We start from the raw sequence: 20,333 nt of genomic DNA, 5'->3' as shown, positions 1-20,333 counted from the left end.
CACCAGCAGAAACAGCAGCACTGCCATAATTGATGCACACATATGGGCAAGGGGCCTGGGCACTCTTTTGCTTATACTTACATATGTACATATGTGTGCATTCAACACCATTCATATGGAAATTATATCTTACAAAATCACATAAACTTGCACTGACACACACAGCCACACGCGCATTCGCATGAGTAAACATGCACAAAAGACAGGAACATACCCTACAAGAAACTACTGATGGGTTCACCAATACACTCACATTTGTTATGTCCTGCAATTGACCGTCACTACTATTGTTAAAAAAAGACACTTACGATTTATATTGCTTATTATAGCTTTCCATATGTAAGAATGAAATAGCTGAATTGTTTAGTACTGTCACCACTGACAGTCAAATAAATAGTAAAATGACTGTCAATGTTTTTGGTTGTCCAAAAAAGGACGTTTATCAACACTAATCATCATTTTTCAACACTTCTTTCTTTGCGTAAAAGGAACCCTGTCAAAAAGGGACGCATAAAATTCCATAACAACTGCGCAAAACAATTTTTACTGTTCTTCTTGCCACAAACGGAAGGTGTTGCACGCTTATTTGCAAAACTCTTTTGGGTTTTGTGTTAAAAATAGACACTTTTATGAAAGAGAGGAGCTTTCAAATATAATATACATACATACGTATGTTACATAAGTTTAAAATAAAACTATAAATTTGTTAATTTTCATTTTTTAAATTCAGAAATATCCACTGATTGGGGAAAGACGTACGCAAAGCCATTGAGAGCAGGAGATGGAATCAAGTGAAAATTTCTTTTCATAATTTATTATTTAATTAAATTTTTTTTGCATTTCTTTGTATGTTTATGTATATTATTATAACTAGTCTTGATTAAAACTTTAAAATTTTTTTTTCACTTTTGATAGATTTACAGTCATAACCGACAATTTTCAGCTTTAATGGTTTTATGATCAGCAATCACTTAGGAAAAGGCATGAGAGTGAGCAGTATAGATATATAGTAAATCAATCCCGAATAAATGTGTTAAAGAGTGATGCAAAATCACACACATGCGTTTGTTTACATCAGTTTTTGCACAAGGCTCTTAAGAAAATTATAGAACTTTGTTCTGCGCGCTGACAAAATTTTTCCAGCTGTGACTGTCATATAACCGGACAGATGACTGTCACTGTTCTTGTAGGGATGTCTAACTAGCATTCAGCGCTCTTTGCCCGAAACTGGGCGAAAACTGTTTCTGCAAGAGCGTGTGAGTAAGGCGCGTGCTGAATAGGCGTTTTGCGCTGGCTTTTAGCAGCCAGCAAAATTGTTTAATACTTTGGTGGTTATGTTGGAGGTTGGTTCTCGGTCGAGCTCTGCCAACTTGGTGACCAATATCAATAACTGCAGATTGTAATCGCACTGCGATATAGCATTTATTACATCAGCGCATTTTTAATACTACACAGCAATGGAGGGGATGTGGTTAACTAAATATTATATGAAATTAAAATGAAAATTTTGAAAAATACTAGTAATCGCGGTGGCCGACTTGGTTAAATTTAGTATACCACTCGTTGGGTGGGTAGGTCAAGTACCCGTTATAACAAAATCAAAAAAATCAGGCAATAGCGATTTTTCGAACGTAAAATGATGAAGAAGAAAATTTTTCAACGAAACTCTCTTGATGATCCGGCAATATTGATTTAGAAGCATACGTAAACCGATTATGAGAATTAAGAAAAAATATAAGAAATCAAAATATTTCACTTTTTATCCAAAATTGTTATATCCGAGATCTAACCTTACATTGATCGGTAAGTCATATTTGGTCTTTAGACTCGGATTCCATAACACCCTATTAAAACACACTTTTTTCCAATAGCGTTCCCAACACTGAATCTAGCAGAGAGCAGCATTGCATACCTTTCAGGGCAGATGTCAGATTTATTCGGTGAACTCCACAGTCAAAACTGTTACTTGGGAAGTAATGCTTTTTCTTAGAGAAAAAAAAAGTAAAAGAAAATCTAACCAAGCCTATTTTTTCAGATCGGATGTCTAAATTTCTTAGATATCTTAGACCATGATTAATTAATGGCGTTCAAAGTCAACTTAAGGGGTGAACAACCCATATTCGGCATATTAGAATGAAAGGAGATGTGGAACGTTTTCATTAATTTTACGAAGAGGGACATCAAATATAAAAGGCATTATATGTGTATGTTACGGGTTTAATCTACATAAATCTATTTTGCAAAGTAAAAAAAGTTATGAAAAAAAAGATAGTAAGATTTATAGCCAAATCTCCGAAACCCTTCGGTTGAATCGAAAGTTGTAATATTTTTAAGACCAACTACTTTTAAATTTCTTATAGGTTACAAGGATTGAGATCTGAGCTCATGGCCATGTTTACAAGCAAACCGTTAAACCCTCACAGTTTTCCAGGGAAAGAATTATCTCAGCATTCACCAAGAAATCAACACAAAATATCACCAAATCAATCAATCATTTTTGAAGAATACATATATTGAAGTCAATCCTTAAATATTATTTAAAAGCAATCAGCATGTGAAATATTATTTATTATTAAAAATAACGAAATAAGAACTCTCCGTTGTTTTTGCAATACGCCACGGCACTTGAAAGTGCAACAAAATTTAAGTATAGCAATTTCCTTAGTTCGCCCACATCCACTCATCAACGCGCAACATATCAAATAATAACTGTTTGGATTTTTACTGTGTGTGTTGGCCTATCAGATCGTTATGACAGCCACTAGAAACTGCTTCCGCTTTAAGAATTATTTATAATTACACGCTGAATTTTTCCTCCTCTTGTGTGCCACTTGTTCAAGGCCAACAGACTGAAGAAAGAAAAAATAATATTTTTTAAGAAATAGAACTTATCTCCCTCATTATAAAGCGTATTTAAGAGTTAGCATGAAGATTAAGTTTGTTTCTCTTCTCTTCTCTTCTAGAATGAGTATTTACTAAAATTCGAATAGTGAACATTGATTTGAGTGTAGGAGTTTACTAGCCCTAGCAGTTTTTTTTATATAATTTATTTTGGCAAAATGCAGATATTACAAAGTATATTTGCCTTATATAACTTCATGGCTTGGAGAAAAAAAATTCCAAACATATTTGAAGAAATTATTACAACATTTACCCTCTACCACTCTAACCCTATTTTGATCTGGAATTTATTATGACTGTCTTCGATTCGCCACTTCTCTGCGGATACCTCATTAAATTGATATAGCCGCTATTTTGAATCAGTGTTAACGCAAAGTTGCACCGCAAGTGCTGCCCGTTCGTTTGACTCGCTTCTCTTAAACGCTTGGCAAATCGAAGACAGCTTATATTGAACCACCAGTTCTAATGAGGTATGTATATGGACAACACTTCACTAACTTGGCCAATATCTTCGCCAATTTATTAAGGATTTTTATATAAATTGTAATAAAAATATTTTTTCCAGCTTTAGTTTTGAACTTTTGAATGTAATTGTCCTTGTTAAAGCATGTTTAAAAGATAGTTTGCTTCTGGGGTCACAAAAAGCGATAGACCAAAAAAGCGGAAATCAAGTGAAGAAATACGTGTTTCTATTTTAATTTATCTCATGAGGTATATTACATGAGCAGTTATATAAAGCAACTCTTAAAGTTTAACTTCAACTATTTGAACTTACCTTTTTTCGAAAAATCAGAAAATATTGGACAAGGTTATTATAAGGTTAAGTTATTTTGATGCCTTAACTGCCAAAGCATTTGGACAAGAATTTCTGTTGAGATGATCTGATGGAGATGTAAAAAGGCTTAAAGCAAAATCGGTAATTGCAAACCGTAAGCAGAATACTCCAGCTTCAAAAAAAATTATTTATGAGTAGATAAACGCGCACCCTGTATATTTAACACAAATTCGCACAAAATTAATATGTTCATTTGTTTCTAAAGTATATGTGAAAATTTAAAATGACACATTGTTGAGTAATCGATACCTCATCTTATGCAGCTTGTTTTCATTTAATTATAAAATTTTCATTTATTTCGTTTCACTTCTCTATTAAAAACAGACATGCGGAGCAAAATTTGCGTCAGTTCAAGAAGCAGTTTTCAAATAAAATAATTTTCAAGGAACATATGTGGCTGTTAAGGTTACCATTTGTAGAATATACAATAGCTCTCCACTCTGAACAATACAAATTTTGTGAAAATATTTTGTTAAATAAAAAATTTGCTATACAAGAACCATAATGGTCCGATATCGGTGGCTCCAACAAATGAGCAGCTTCATGGAGAGAAATGGGCGTGTACAAAATTTCAAATCGATATCTTATAAACTGACTAGTCCAGTTATTTAGTCATCGACATACAAACCCTAAATGGAATATTAACCAATTAAGAGAGCATAATCTTTGTAAAGAGATAGTTAAAATTTGAAAAAGTTCAGTATTGAATAGAAAAGTACATTTAAGTTACAGACGAAATTACGAAATTAATCTCGCACTTTAAATCAGTGATCCACCGGCATATAAATACCAATATCTCGGCAACTCTGCGTCGGCTTGCCAGAATCACTCAGTGGTACTTAGTGATTGTATCACATTGTGTCGTCGAATATCTTGTTCGCCACTCACCGACGGCGTGTCTTTGATGTGAAAATGGGTTGGATCAAGTTTCAAATTCAATCAAAAACTGTCAACGCACTCAACGCAAAGCCAACTGGAACTCTGTAGGGAAATCCGCCGATGCTGTATTGCTGACGTTTTAGTGAAATGGAAACCAGGACTAGTGTGCGCGTTCTTTTTTTTTATACTCTCGCAACCTGTTGCTACAGAGTATAATAGTTTTGTTCACCTAACGGTTGTTTGTATCACCTAAAACTAATCGAGTTAGATATAGGGTTATATATATATAAATGATCAGGATGAAGAGACGAGTTGAAATCCGGGTGACTGTCTGTCCGTCCGTCCGTCCGTCTGTCCGTCCGTGCAAGCTCTAACTTGAGTAAAAATTGAGATATCTTTATGAAACTTGGTAGACATGTTTCTTGGTACCGTGAGACGGTTGGTATTGCAGATGGGCGTAATCGGACCACTGCCACGCCCACAAAACGCCATTAATCAAAAACAAATAACTTGCCATAACTAAGCTCCGCAATAAGATACAAGACTGTTATTTGGTACACAGGATCACATTAGGAAGGGGCATATGCAGTTAAAACTTTTTTTTAAAAAGTGGGCGTGGTCCCGCCTCTAATAGGTTTAATGTGCATATCTCCTAAACCGCTAATGTTATAATAACAAAATTCACTAGAAGCAAATGTTTTTAGCACTTCTATTGACGGTGTGAAAATAGTTGAAATCGGGTGGCAACTTCGCCCACTCCCCATATAACAGTACTGTTAAAAACTACTAAAAGCGCGATAAATCAAGCACTAAACACGCCAGAGACATTAAATTTTATCTCTGAGATGGTATAAATTGGCTTTATAGGAACCGCGTTCAAAATTAGTCAGTGGGCGTGGCACAGCCCACTTTGAGGTGAAAACCCATATCTTGAGATCTGCTCAACCGATTTCAACCAAATTCGGTGCATAACGGTCTTTTCATGTTTCTATGTCATAGTGCGAAAATGGGCGAAATCAGACTACAACCACGCTTACTTCCCATGTAACACCATTTTCAATTCCATCTGATTCTTTCACTTTCCGCTATGCAAATCAGGTAACAATGATTATATCGGGGTAAAACTTTGCGTGAATAATGCAATTAAAGTATGCCACCTTGCTGTCAAAAATTGTCTAAATCGAACCAAAACTGTTCACACCCCTAAGTACTAAATATATGGACCCCATTGCCTATAGTTGACCTTCTACCGAAAATATCAGTCAATCCACAAAGAAATCTCAAACGAGTATACCATTTGGCTTTGCGAGAGTATAAAATGTTCGGTTACATCCGAACTTAGCCCTTCCTTACTTGTTTTTTTTGTTTTTGGTTTCTCTTTCCCCATAACAAGTGACTAGTGTATTGAATATATTCGTTTGTAGAGAACGGCAAAAGTTCTGAATAGGAAATTTGTTTCATTAGTTTAAGTTTTCTCTCCACCAACAACAAAGTCATTACAAAAAAAAATCTGCGTGTAATTGTATGTTTTAAGGTATGAATGTGTGTGTGTGCGACATGCAAAATTAAATGTATGGTAAGAAGAGATGAACCTACGATATATGAATACATAGGTGGCATGCAACTAGTGATATAGAACGGCTAGAGTCCACAGCTCAACAGTTTTACAGACAGTTCTTTAATATCTTTTCTAGTCTGATTTAGAGACCAAATTTTTACATAGTTCAAGAAAAATTTGTTTTTTCTATATTATTATATACATACATATATGAGTGTACTATATGTATATTTGTCATTTCTTTTTATATAGTACCACGAATTCGAGTTAAGCGAAGTAATTTTACTATAAAGCATGAACTTATAAATAGGTATATTCTTGTATATATAATGTATAAAAAAGAGAAGAACAAGTTAAAATTTTCCAGGGTATATTTTCCGAACATTTGTCTAAAATTTTACCGGATATCGTTTGAATATAGCAAAGTATTGAAAGAAAACAACAGGAATAAAATAACAGAATGCTAACTGGAAACATCTTATTTGGAATGAAAACTAAACCAATTTATATTAAGCAATTTTTGGTAAATCCTGATACATTAATGTAAATTATTTTTATTAATGATCTAAGAAATATCACATTATATGCTTTTTTGAAAATAATATCATCGATTAAATTAGACTCTCGAAAGGTGTATTCGAGTAGAAGATCATCAATTATATCTGTCTATATACAGATTCCCAGGTCCTAATATAGAACTTGTTGAAATTTCGCTGTTTATTAAAAATATATATAAACCAAGGGATCAAAAATTGTTTCTCTATGATGAAGAAAATCACGCCTACAGCTATGAAGGTCCTCTTATAACAGTCTCATAAAATTATGAATTAGTTTGCTTACCCAGATTCGTCCCATGTAATGAATAACTTATATATATGATACAATCATCTGAAAAGCTCTTTCCACGCTGACCACTTGTCGGGGTGCCATACAACCTGACCGATAAAAATCAAGTTTTTGTATGAAAATTTTTTTATTCGGCAGATTGATATCTCTTCATATAAAAATATATAAATTTAGATTAATGTCCAAGGCAACGCTGTAATCTTCAAATACTAATATTGTTCAGACCAGACCACTATAACAGACCACTAAAGCTGCCATTCAAACTGACCGATTAAAAGCAAGATAAAAAATCTTCATAAAATATATTTTTTCCTTATTAAGAAAACGTAATTCGACTTGAAAGTGGTTTCTATCAAACAACGTGGTTATAAAGAGCTAGCAAAACGTTTTCCATTTGATTTAAACCGTTTCCCGGTTACGTTTTCAAAGTAATTAGACATAGGTATATGATTGTTGCTATAAGAAAATCACCTGTATATATTATAGATTCGGTGCAGACTAAGCTAACGTTTTTTCTTTTTTTAGTGATTAGGTTAGAATCAATGCCTTTTACTAGTTATTATATTTAACTTCAAATGGGTTTATGGCAAAACTATAAAATGGTTATCCACTCTAAAAATGTTATATAATGAGGTAATGTGTTAAGTCAATGTTGTCTGTTTAAAAGATTTACAGGACCATGTACCGTTTGTACCGTATGTATCATTCTTTAAATGTTGCATTTTTAATATTTTTATTGGGGAAAATGTCGATGTTACGAGCTCTAATAAAATCAGCTACAGCTAAATGAACTTAGCTTTAGACCGTCATTTGATGGGCAACAACTTCAAAAGTCTAATGATTCATTATTAAAAAATTGTAAAATATTAGTTTTTAACAATATATGTATATGGTATATAAAAGTTCTGAAAAAGCTTCTGCAGAGTTTCGTCTCATATCGAGAGTGTTATGAATTTTAAGGGCATAAAATATAAATATTTAATCATATATAATATATAGAAAGAGAAAACTTATTTGTATTTGGCATACTGCTTCAATTTCTTAGTCAAAATCTTTCTTTTCGCACAGATCAGACGAAGATGCTCGTCCGACCATAAATATAAAAACAAATTATAAAAATATTAATTTTTTGTTAAAACTGTACCCTTCATTTACACCTATTTGCAGCATAAATCACTTTTAGATCACAGTTCAAGTGTTGAATGAGTACATGCAAACAAGCGATACGCCGTAACAATGGATGGCGAGCCGATGTCATTCACCACTCTGGCGCTGCTGCTGCTGTTGATGATAGCATTCGTAATGTTTGCCTGCCATTGTTTGGGACCGCGTGCAAATACGTGGATGCGTTCGAATAAAGAAGAGAAGATAGGACTATCGAAAAATAAGCTATTTCATGCGAATGGTTACATGGTGAGTGGAAATATCAGATATCTATGCGGAATATGTATAACCATTAACAAAAAATTATTTCAATTAATACCAGATCCATTCGGGCTCGGAATTTTTGCTCAGCAATAGCGGTAGCTTTAAGCGTTTTGACACCATCGACAAGGACGACTACCGACAGTCGGGCCAACAGCCAACTCAGCATGCAACCACACCGCTTTGGAACCTCGCTGGTGAGGGGGAGGTAGACTCCAACATACCGCCACAACCATTGCGACCAGCGCCAGCACCGGGCACTCAGCCGCCCGCAAGTGCCGGACATATAAAGACAGTGACATTTTCTTTTCAACAAATCAATGAGACCACGCCGAACCATGAAACAGGCTCATATGGACGCAGCAACGGTGGAGATACGCCATACAAGCGTTCTTCGATGAAATGCACGAATGCGGCCATACCGAAAAAGCTTGATGCGCCCCCGCCACCACGGCTGTCGGCCTCATCGTCGGCATTGAGCGCCAGCGCCATACCACGACCGGTGGCCAAGAGGCAAGTTTCATTACAAAATGTCGGAAATGGTGCCGCGGTCATGGGTAGACATATGATGGAAACAATCACAACTGCAACTACAATACAGGAAACTGAAGCTTTATCCTCAACAAATACAACAACAACGACACAAGCAAACACAAATGACCAATACAATCACAATCATCCGAAGACGTTGAAGCGACGTAATTCCAGCACAAATCCCTTTCTATGTGAATCCGCTGAGAGCTTACCGGAATCAAACACTGCCTTGCAACAACAACAATCAATACAATGCTACACAAACGGAGGCATGCAAAATATTGCCAACAACAATAGCAACAATTTAAACGGACACATTAGTAACGGCTGCAGCGAAGCTCCATCACCAACAACAACAAACATAAATGGCTCGTGTAATCCCTTCTACAGCGAGTCAGCGCCTCGCGAAACAGACATGATAGCGGTTGACACCAACAACACAACCCCCACAGCATTAAGCGCGAAATCACTACAACAACAATTTCAAGAATTTCGTAATCGCTCCTTTTCAACCGACCAGGCGTCGGCGGAAGACTCCGAACTCAAGTCACTTTCAAATGGACTGCGGCGACTAACACAAAACTCCACCAATCCCTTCGCTGGCTTGACTCAGCGCGTACAAAAGGGGCCACACATGCTACAGAAAACCATTTCCGAGGACTTTCTCTTCCGCAAACTCGGTGTAAATGCAGGTGCGGCCCATAACGCGCAGACAACAGCGCATGGCACACCGAACACGAGTGGCAATGGCAATACCACCTGGACCTTTGGCCGTTCACTGTTGCGTCAAGATTCCCTAATGAGCCTTGGCCGACGCAATAGCTCACAATGTTCGCTCGATTCGACGACCTGTGGTTCGATGGAGGGCATCAACTTAGAGCGGGCCATCTCATGTGACTCGGTGAACTCGGACACCTCATCGGTGTTTGTGGGCGAATTGGATCAACCGTATACACAGATAACCGGCTACCTGTGTGTCGGCTTGCAATATGACAAGTGAGTTTTTAGCTTTGTGGGGAGGGATTGGGATTGAAAGTAAGAACCACTGTTTCACTGTTGTAAACAACAAGACAAAGGGCAATGTGTGCTTTAGGCAAATGTTAGTGTACTTGAGTTAGCCGCATTAGGATGCTCGCCACCAACGCACATACACACACATATCCATATTTAGTTACATTAATAAGCTTGCGCATATGGACAAGAACATCAGGCAACCTTTGTTTTCCACTGAGCACAGCCCACAATATACATGTGCATGAACATACTTATGTGCTGTAGAGGGGGTTATGGCACTTATGTTTTATGTGCTAACAACCTTTCAAGTGTGCAATGTGCATTCACCCGCATCATATGCTGCATTATTTTTGTTGCAAATGTTATCTTTGTTGTTGCTAGTGCATTCTGTTACTATTTTCTATACCTTCGTTATTGTGTTCTAACCAAGCACAACGTGTACTTGCCATAAATAAAGATGTACACGTGTATGTGTATATTTATGTATTAAATTCTACATGTATATTTTTCTCTATTTACATAATGCCCTAAAGAAAATTTCGGGCTAGAAACATAATATGTAGAGCAAATATTAAAAATCTTATAAGAAACATAAAATAAATTTAAAGTTTTCATATCTTTTTTGCTTCATGTTTCTTCTCTAATTTCCTCTGCAGTTTTTCCTCCTACTTCAATACAACTTTAGCCTTACTTTAAGGGGTTATATCCACTTGTGAACTTCAAAAAATTGATTTTCATATACACATGTGTCAGGCATTGATCAAAGAAATAAGACTTTTGGCAATAATTTCGATTTTCAAAGCAACTCTGATTGGGAATGTCGTCTTTCGATCATTACCTGTATTCATCTATATTAAAAGTATTCTTTTTTTGGTTTTTATATTTGAGATAATTTTTAGCCGAAAAATCTTCTTCACCGCTAAAGATCTTTTTTCGCAGGTTCTCCTGACAATCGGCTACGGTAATATGAATTATCGATTATTAAAGCACATTAAATTCTACAAATGTACATTTATTTTATTTACTTTTTAAATAAAATCCTTTTAAAAAAATTCATAAAAAATAATTATTTTAGGAGTAAGCCTATAGAGAATTAGAACGAAATATAGAGAAAGATAGTTAACGACCTGCAGACCTAACTTCTATGGTCATATGTTGACAAGCTATCAGTGCATCTACTGGTCTTAGCTGAGATGAAGTGTAAAGTGGGAGTAAAAGTCTTTACAAGACCTTTATCTCTATATATGTATTGAATTATTTTAATCAGTTTAGATAAGAGTTCATTGTTATGAAGATTCGTTATCAGTGAAACCCTAGTTCAAAAGCTAACTATAATCCGTGAAGTTATACAAACCGTCACAGGCCTGAGAGAATTAATTAAAAAATCGTCAATCCCTTAAAAGTGCTCAGATAACGTCATCTTCGCTAAAATCCTGAATCCGAACGCCAACTAGGTTTGTGTAAAAGTTTGAGATCAAAGCAAATTGCTTAAGAAATTTCATAATCCCTAACTGTATATATTGAGCCCAAAATTAATGTTCCAATATAATTCCGACGAGTTCTAAAAATGTTTCAACAACCTTGATCGCTAAAAATGTTAAGAAGCGTTCTACTATTTTAAGAGTAACCAAGGCACCTATTGTGAGTTAGAAAGAGGCCAACTTATAAGAATATTATTATTAACTCAAGCACATGACTATTCGTTTAGACTTAGGTGACCATATTTGTCCCGGCAAAATCTGGGACGGTTTTGTTTTAGTCATAGAATTTTTCCATATCATACTTCAGTGAAAATCGCGACATATAATAAGTGAGAGAGCAACACAATTTTATTAAATTAATTCTTTTTTTTTAATTTCTAACCCCGGGACGCATAACTCAGAATCCGAACTGTCCCGACCAAACCGAGACGAATGATCAGCTAAGTTAAGGCTCTACAAAAATTAATAAGGAGAGGTTTTTCCTATCAAAGTGAAATTGTAGATAAGATTCTCTCGAAAATGGGGATTTCGGAAATTTACGTCGAGCCTTGAGTCAATTATACAATTGTACCTATGATAAAGGCCGTGGAGGATAGACCCCAAACCTATTCATAAGTTTAATGTGCCTCAAGTCCTGGGTTTCTATGAGTAATAATTAGACAATATTTTTTTTTCGATTAAACTAAAGATTGCGAAGTTCTCACAGAGGAAACTTTTTAAAAAGCTCTGGAGTATGTTCAATAAATAAAAACCTCAAATATTCTCTTCTTATTAACAGACCGAGATAAGTATTTCCCAATCCCCTACCGTTTTTTTCAGCTGAGGGCTTCATCCACCTATCGCTTAACTTCTTCGTCCTTTCCAACCTGCTTCCATATTAATGTTTTTCTCATCTTAAGAGAGTTCTAGGCTGCCTTGCTGCAAATAAACCGAAATATATGTAAAAGTTTACGACATGAAATCTAAGAGTCTGTGGCTTCCGAAAACAAGAACAGTCCCATGAAATCAATAAAAGTCTGTAGTAGTTACTTTTAAGTTTTCCTGCTGGGGTTCAGCCGTTTTTTTTTTTGTTTTTTTTTTTATAACATATAGTGCTTTACATTCACTTTTTAAGTTTTTTATTCCATATTTTTTCCCATCACGTTAAAAATTAATTACGCTTACTTTGCCGCCACTACAAACGGACAAACTCGTATATGTACATTATTTTATATACGTATATGCATTGTACATATTTACATTGTATAAATATATTGTGGCTCTTTTCATGTCCACTTTCCACTGTCCCCAAGCAACCAGTCCTATTTAAATGCTTATATACACACATGCATATATATACAATATGTAGGTATATTTGTATATTTTCATGTATTTATTTTAGCGCATTTGTATTTCACAGAAATTCCATTAACGACGAGGGCATGGAGCTCACTGTTATGGTGCTGGAGGCAAAAGGGCTAATTTGTCCTTTTAACGTCGAGTCGTTAGACACTTTTGTGCGCATTTATCTTGTGCCAGACGAGGCAGCAGCAATGCAGACGAAGGTGAGCGGGTTTGTTAAAGAATAGCATTTAAGTTTTTGAGGATTACACACTTAGTTAAAAAAAAAATACAACGAAAGAACTCCACAAGTAAATATTCGAGAATAAAAATATAGTAAAATGGGCAAGGACCTGTTGAAATCTTACGCAAGTTGACCGAAAGATTGGAAACACTGGAGATAATATAAAGCAAATACGGGTGGAGGTCATCGAGTAAGTAGTCCAAAGTATACATACATATGTATATGCAAATAATGACAATGGCATATACGTGACTGTACTTGATAATATTACAATCGGCATCCAGAACATTGGCATCGAACTCGCACAGATCTGGAAAACGCGATTCGATTTCCACGATAAACGAACTACGAGAGTCGTCGTATACCATACCTGACTTTATAAAGTTTCTTTCGAGCAATATTTCACATTTTCAATGAATTGGTGAGCTATGTGAAGTATTGATCGATTCTACCCATATTTGACATACGGTCATAGTATATCAGGAAAAAATTTTGTTTGGATTTCAATCTCACAGATTGACCGATCTTTTCGATAAAATGTTCGCCCGTACCCACGACAGTCGTGTCTACGTAACCGAAACGGACCCGGATTTATTCCGGCCAAGGACTGTCAACTTGGCAGAATTCTGCCGCGGCAACAACAACAACATAAAATATTCGCTGTAGATACCAGAGTCCACATATTCGGTATCTGTATCATAATGTGGCCTACTTTAAGTGCACTAATCGACCAAGTGCTTAGTTAATGTACTTTATAGGTTTTCGTTTAATGGCGGCAAGGAACCTGTGTACCAACTTTCATGCTGCATTCAACATACATTTTATTCTATGCCCGAATCCTTACAGAACTTAAATGGGTCTGCGAAATGACGATTTGTTTTTCTACACGCTCTATAAGAATTTAGATAGACCTCTCAATAGCTTGATGACGAACGAAGTTTCAGGCGGGCAAGGTGTTGTTATACGATTTCTCGAATCTTAATCATCTATTTCTGGAAGATAAAGTCAAAAGAGTAAAGACATTCAAAAACAACCCTGTTAGAATTTAGGAAATACAGGCAATCTCTTACAACAAATATTCTACGAAAGAAAAAACAAAACACACATGTTTATACTATTGCAACGTGTTGCTCCAGAGTATAATAGTTTTGTACAAAGTACGCCACCTTGTGACCAAAAATTGTCTAGATCGAAGGAAAACTGTTCAAACCCCTAGGTACTGAATATGACCCTATAGGAAATAGTTGACTTTTTACCGAAAATATCAATGTGTAAAATATATAATTGAAATTCATATAATAAAATAAATAAATGAAACTCTCGATAATAGTATGTTTTACTGTCAAAAATGGGTTGAATCAGATCAATTCTTCCTTTAATATAAAATTTTGACAGCACCTGAAGTAATTTCCCGGGCTTTAATCCTTGCAAGTTGCGAGAGTATAAAATGTTCGGTTACACCCAAACTTAGCCGTTCCTTGCTTATTATATATAATTTAAACACATATGTTGCTATCTGCTTGATTACTACTTCCACCTTTTTGCAGGTTTTCAAAGGCTCCGTCACGCCCAGCTACAATGAAACATTCAATTTTTGGCTAAAGAAGCAACAGGGTCGCCACTCTCTCTGGTTCCATTTGTATCACAGTGGTGATACGCACACGCTAATAGGCGAAGCAGAAATGGAAATTGGCGAAATGCCACGCCCCGTCACGACATGGATACCGCTAACCGATTCGCGCAAATGCAATGCACAATGGGGTGAACTAATGTTCTCGCTGAGCTATTTGCCAACAGCGGAACGTCTTACGATTGTTGTGGTGAAGGCGAGGAATTTAAAAATGGAAATAAAGGAAGGCGGCACCAAGGTGACCGCACCGCAACAGGTTCAAAGCGTTTTCGTGAAGGTAAGTGTAAGCCGCTTATGTGATAGCATTGAGTGGAGTAAATAATATCACAATTAAATTTGCATAGGTTTACCTGATGAACAACGAAAAGAAAGTGCTGAAGAAGCGTACTTCACTCAAACGTCGAGAACGCAGTCCCATCTTCAATGAGTCGGTGATTTTCAGTGTGCCACCAACAAGCCTCACCACTGTTCAGTTACGTCTCACCGTTTTCGGTGTGACTGAAGCTGAAGATGGTGGACCGCGTATTACGCCGTTGGGTCATGTGATAGCAGGCGCCTGTACAACCGGTAAGGGGCTACGACATTGGCACCAAATGCTCTCTTCGCTACGTAAACCGGTAGCCATGTGGCATGTATTGCGACGCGCCTCCTACCAACCGATCTTTACCGGTGGCGCCGAAGCAGTCGTAGCAGCCATGCAGAGCACAGCCTTAAGTGCCAAGCGCAACAGTATTATCTAATTATTTTCTGAGGAAAAATCAAATATTTTTATTGGGGAAAAATCTTGTTGATTGCAAGTTAACGCCACTTTCTAGCAGACCTCAATTTCGTTAAGACTTATCCTGTTACTCACAAGAGAAAACCAAATAAAATCACTGTAGATCACCCTCTCCTCCACTCTTTTTACGCGCACAATTTGTCCAATCAAACTGGTTGCCCTTGAATGCATACTTTTAGGCATATAACCCCAAGTAAGACTTGCAATTCAGTATTTTATATTACTTTTCTACCTTTTTTATACTTAATAACGTCTTTTTACTCAGCGACTTGTCTACTAAATGAAGAAACATACTCTTTCTCTCTGTCCCCTTTCTCAATCACTTCACTAATAACTCTCTATATATACATTATAACTAATATGTAGTACGTAGTACATATGTGGTTTTCCGCACAATATTCCTACTATGGATCCAGCACTCAACCAAAATATATACTCATATTTGTCAACTAACCTACTATTTAACACACACACAATATCACACCTAGTCCAGAAGCGCAACTTATACCTTAGAATCGAATGTGAATTCAAAATAAAGTATATAGCATTGCATTGTATTTACATGTATACATACATATATATAATATATATCCTTAGCAAATGCACTCGGGTTTGTAGCTAAACTATGAATATAAAAATCAACCAAAGTATATTATATCATACAAAATGCTAATGTATTAATGTACAATGAGTATGTAAATTTGTAAGTACTCTAAAAAATAATAATATACATAAATATTTATAACACTGTGCAACAATTGAAGGAAACGAACCTGTATATCTGTTGTAAAGGGAAGAAGAGCGAGGAATAATAGATGCTTAATCGAACTTCTTCACCCAGTTTGGTTTTTGTTTGAAATGATAAAATTACTTCTGCGAATGACTAATGCCAATGATATTTCATACTGTTTTTGACATGAAAATCCTTGGTGTCTTGTGAGCAAGCAAAGTTGTGATGATCATTTTTCAAAATCTACAGAAAACAATAAAAATGTTAACTTCCCGTTCTTTTTAAATGGCAGCAATATTCTATATTGGTCAGATATCGGCGGTTCCAACAAATGAGCAGCTTCTTCGGGAAAACGGGCGTTTGCCAAATTTGAGATCGATAGGTCAAAAACTGAGGGACTAGTTCGCATATATACAGACGGAGGGACACGCGGAGATGGCTAAGCCGCTTCAGCTCGTCTCGCTGATAATTTATATTTCTTATACCATGTTTAAGTTATAAACATAATATTCGGTCAACAGTTGGTAAATGGTAACCGAAACGGTCCCAAATTAATGGTCACCCTGACAGCAATTCTCGAAATTAATTTGGGAATTTTTTCATCCGAAGAACAACAAAACTTCGGAGTTAGAACTTCCGCAATTGTGTTAGCTCATGGTTATGAAATTTCCAAGTAACGAGAGGTTTACTGTGGATTTATTCCCAACTAACAAGATACATAAATTCAATTCCCTATCTGTAGATAACATAGACATAATCTGCTCTACTGAGAGTTGCTAATTTTTTATAGTGAATTTTTCATGTCAGCAAACCGTAGACTTGACTTTTTAATTTTCAAACATTTAGCTCTTAGCTTCATCCCAAACCATTTTTATTAAAGAATACATTTACTCTTCAATATCCGTTTTGGATCATTACGACATCGGTGTAGAATATTAAAATCAAATCAATATACGATAAACCATCCTAATACAATAGTTATACGAAGTAATCAAGTTGGGTAAATTTTTATTGAACATAAGTTGTGAAGACATATTAAAGAAAGTCTTTTTGATATCAAAACTAACCTCAAAAGAGCAATGTTCTACATTTTTCCGATACCCAACGAGTATACATTCTTGGCAAGCTTAATTTGCCAACATAAATTTGTCACACAGTGTTGTGGTTAAAGGCAAACATCGATTGTTGAATTGGTAATAAAAAACCTTCGGGAAGTTAAATATATAATATATTAAAGCAAATAATTTTTATGTAAATAAATTGTTGAAAAAAAATGAATAGTTAAACAAAACAAAAACAAAAACTAAACTAGTGGCAATCAAAATAAGGATAAATTAATGAATTATTAATATTGAATTTGTTTCGAGAATATAAATGAAAACAAATCTAAATAGCTTTGTGATTATAAAGTCCGAAAAAATAAATTATATAACCGCTTAGGGGGAAAAAGGAAGGTAAAAGAATGAAGTACGATAAGTATTAAAAAAATGCAAATTTATTGCTTATCCATTATGCTGTGGCTGGGATTGATATTAACCACCTTATGGGGTTATATCCACTTGCAAGTCAGTATTATTTAATAAATAAATAACAATAAAGGTAATTTACATAATTCAATGTGCTTTAACAATCGGCGATTTGTTTAAAAAATTTTGGTTCCCTTTACACCCGTAGCCCATCTCCAGGAGGATCTCCGAAAAAAGATCTATGGCAGTGCGGAACATTTTTGTTTAATTTAAAACCATCTCAAATCTAAAATCCAAAAAAATAAATGTAAAATTATTATCGAATATTTTATTACTTCGTTTATTACTTAGAAAATATATCTAAGAAGGTTCTGTGAAAATTTCAACTCGATCGGTCCAGCTGTTTGGAAAAAACATTCCTCACACACTCTTAAAAAAAAAACATTTCGAGAAAAACATGTTTAAAGTTTTTGGAGCCGATAAGCTCGAAACACTTCGTCGGCTATGAAGATTTTTGTGTATCACAAAAGACCAGCGTTCACACACATTTTTTTATATTATTGTGAAACACATTCTACACATTCAATCATTAAAACTGCTTAAGGGATAGTAATACAAAAAAAACAGAAAGCAAAGGAAGGAATAATAGTTTTTCATCGAGATAGCTACTTAAAGAGTTCAACATTTTTTGTACCATTTTTACATCAGCTGAAAGAAGACGAACACATTAAACCCCCATTAATATTATCCTAAACAAACATTTCAAAGGATAGAACTATCTTTTGGGGGTAGTGTTGATGGCGAACAGACCGAAAAGTTTTTAAATTTAGTAAGAAGGAACAAAGGAACAATGTAGGGATAATCACAGGGCAACTACTTCTAAGATCAGACATTTTGTCAAATCCACAGAGTTGCTGATCACAGCTTCATTGGTTACTATTTGGGTGCATAATAGTCCAGTGTCTCTTCTTTTCAACCACCAATACGAACTATTTATGGTGAAAAAGCAGCCTAACCTCATTTAGTTGACCCGTTTTTGATAGCGCTTCACTAGAGGCCTTTATCCGCTCACTTTTGTCTTAAAGTTGTAGTTGGGTTTATGTCATTCAAAACCAATCGTAAAATCTAGATTAAGTCTAAATATTAGTTGAAATTATACCCCGCTTAACAATTTCGATTTGTCGCATGTTTTTGTGGCAATAAAACTAGAAATTAAAAAAACGAAGAAATTAGAAACTAAAATGTTTCAGGAAGGCACTATATTTTATGAGAAATGTTGAAATTATCTCAAACTCTTTATAGAAAGGCATATTCGATGTTTTTTGCGCTTAAATTTATTAAAATCATTTTATAATATTCACTTAATAATAGATAAGCAATTAATTTGCATAATAAATATACAAAAATTCTAAAATTACTGTAAAACATGTGCATTCTTCAAATATACAATTTCACAAACATACATAGTTGAAAAGCATACTACAAATTAGCCAACACTTGAAAAAATTTACTTTTTAAATACTTCGCAAATACTCTTACTTACATACATAAATACATGTATACATACGTACTTACATACAAAAAAAAATTGCATTTGCGCCTCTTAAAGAAAAATTTTGTTCTGAAATTGTGATAAGCAAAATCGAAAGGATGATATCCTTTTCAATATTTATTTGCGAACTTTAAATAAACTATTATATGATAAAATAATACTTAAAAAAAACGAATATAATTCAGTCCAAACTCATTTTTGAAACTCAGTTATAGAAAAAAACGACAGAAATTTATTTAATTGTGCAAAATCTTTTAAATATGTTTGCGTGGCCTACACAGAATTTCAAAGAAGTTATTGTAATTTTTTTTTTCGAACGAATCTCATCTAAAATGGACAATAAAAGACATTTCCAGAGCCACCAACCATTAAACAAATAATTGAAATTTTGAAATAATAAATATATATGTGCGCCAAAAACCACCATGATAGTTCAAAACGTCTTCACCTAATGTACAGTGGCACAAAGTGAGCAAATAATGAACGAAAATTTAAATTGAATTGGCCTTCGAATACGAGTATGCACAAAACAAACGCAAAATTACGATTGTAGAAGTCGGAAGCGAGTATAAATACTATTTGACGCAGTAGACTCTTCAATGAAATTAAGTCCAAAAAGTTGTCTTCTCTTCAAATTCACTTCCATTTGAGCGTTTAACATTATACATATTTACAAGCACATATTCATTTCAAAGAAACCGATAACAATAGTGAAATGCATATATGTATATTAAAGTTTGTACTAGATTTTTATGAAATGTTAACGTATGAAAATAATTATACTTGCAATAGTTGAAATAAAGTTTATATTAGCGTTGTTTAGTTTTTAAAACAAACATTTTCATATTTACATTTATTGAGTATAATGTATGGTATTATATGAGAAATTGTTGATTAAATTGAGATACATATATACATACATACAGAAATACATACAGAAATACATAAATAAATACGAACAGATAAATTAAAACTTACCCTCGAGTTTTATTTTTTAGGTTGCACTTGGAAAAAATAAAATATTTTCAAGAAAATATGCTCACAAAATTTCTTTAGTTCAATTGACGGTGGTTTCTAGGGACCACTGTAAAGTTAACCCGACAGACAGAAATACAGGTTCTATGTTTGTTAGAGAAGGCT

General features: G+C 34.8%; 1 protein-coding gene and 2 long non-coding RNA genes across 5 annotated transcripts in view; 2 read left to right on the top strand and 1 right to left on the bottom strand.

Moving 5' to 3' along the window:
- The window catches only part of Syt12 (Synaptotagmin 12), a 31,225-nt gene extending 11,055 nt beyond the window's left edge, over positions 1–20,170 (top strand). For both annotated transcript variants that reach the window (XM_036371670.2, XM_036371669.2), the window contains exons 2-6: positions 8,187–8,432; positions 8,506–9,974; positions 12,873–13,017; positions 14,585–14,944; positions 15,012–20,170. In XM_036371670.2, the coding sequence (XP_036227563.2) occupies positions 8,256–8,432; positions 8,506–9,974; positions 12,873–13,017; positions 14,585–14,944; positions 15,012–15,407 (2,547 nt within the window). In that variant the 5' untranslated portion in view covers positions 8,187–8,255 and the 3' untranslated portion in view covers positions 15,408–20,170. The remainder of the gene's footprint in view (positions 1–8,186; positions 8,433–8,505; positions 9,975–12,872; positions 13,018–14,584; positions 14,945–15,011) is intronic.
- LOC118682577 (uncharacterized) overlaps positions 1–20,333 on the bottom strand; it is a 76,066-nt gene that overhangs the window by 43,828 nt on the left and 11,905 nt on the right. The window lies entirely within an intron of this gene.
- On the top strand, positions 928–2,820 carry LOC138857438 (uncharacterized). The gene is made up of 3 exons (XR_011396514.1): positions 928–1,803; positions 1,872–2,204; positions 2,361–2,820. It is a non-coding gene; the product is annotated as an uncharacterized lncRNA (long non-coding RNA).

This window comes from Bactrocera oleae, chromosome 5 (genome assembly GCF_042242935.1).
Source record: "Bactrocera oleae isolate idBacOlea1 chromosome 5, idBacOlea1, whole genome shotgun sequence".
NCBI classification, from domain to species: domain Eukaryota; kingdom Metazoa; phylum Arthropoda; class Insecta; order Diptera; family Tephritidae; genus Bactrocera; species Bactrocera oleae.
The sequence above is the reverse complement of the archived record's forward strand: the minus strand, read 5'-3'. Positions and strand labels throughout refer to the sequence as shown.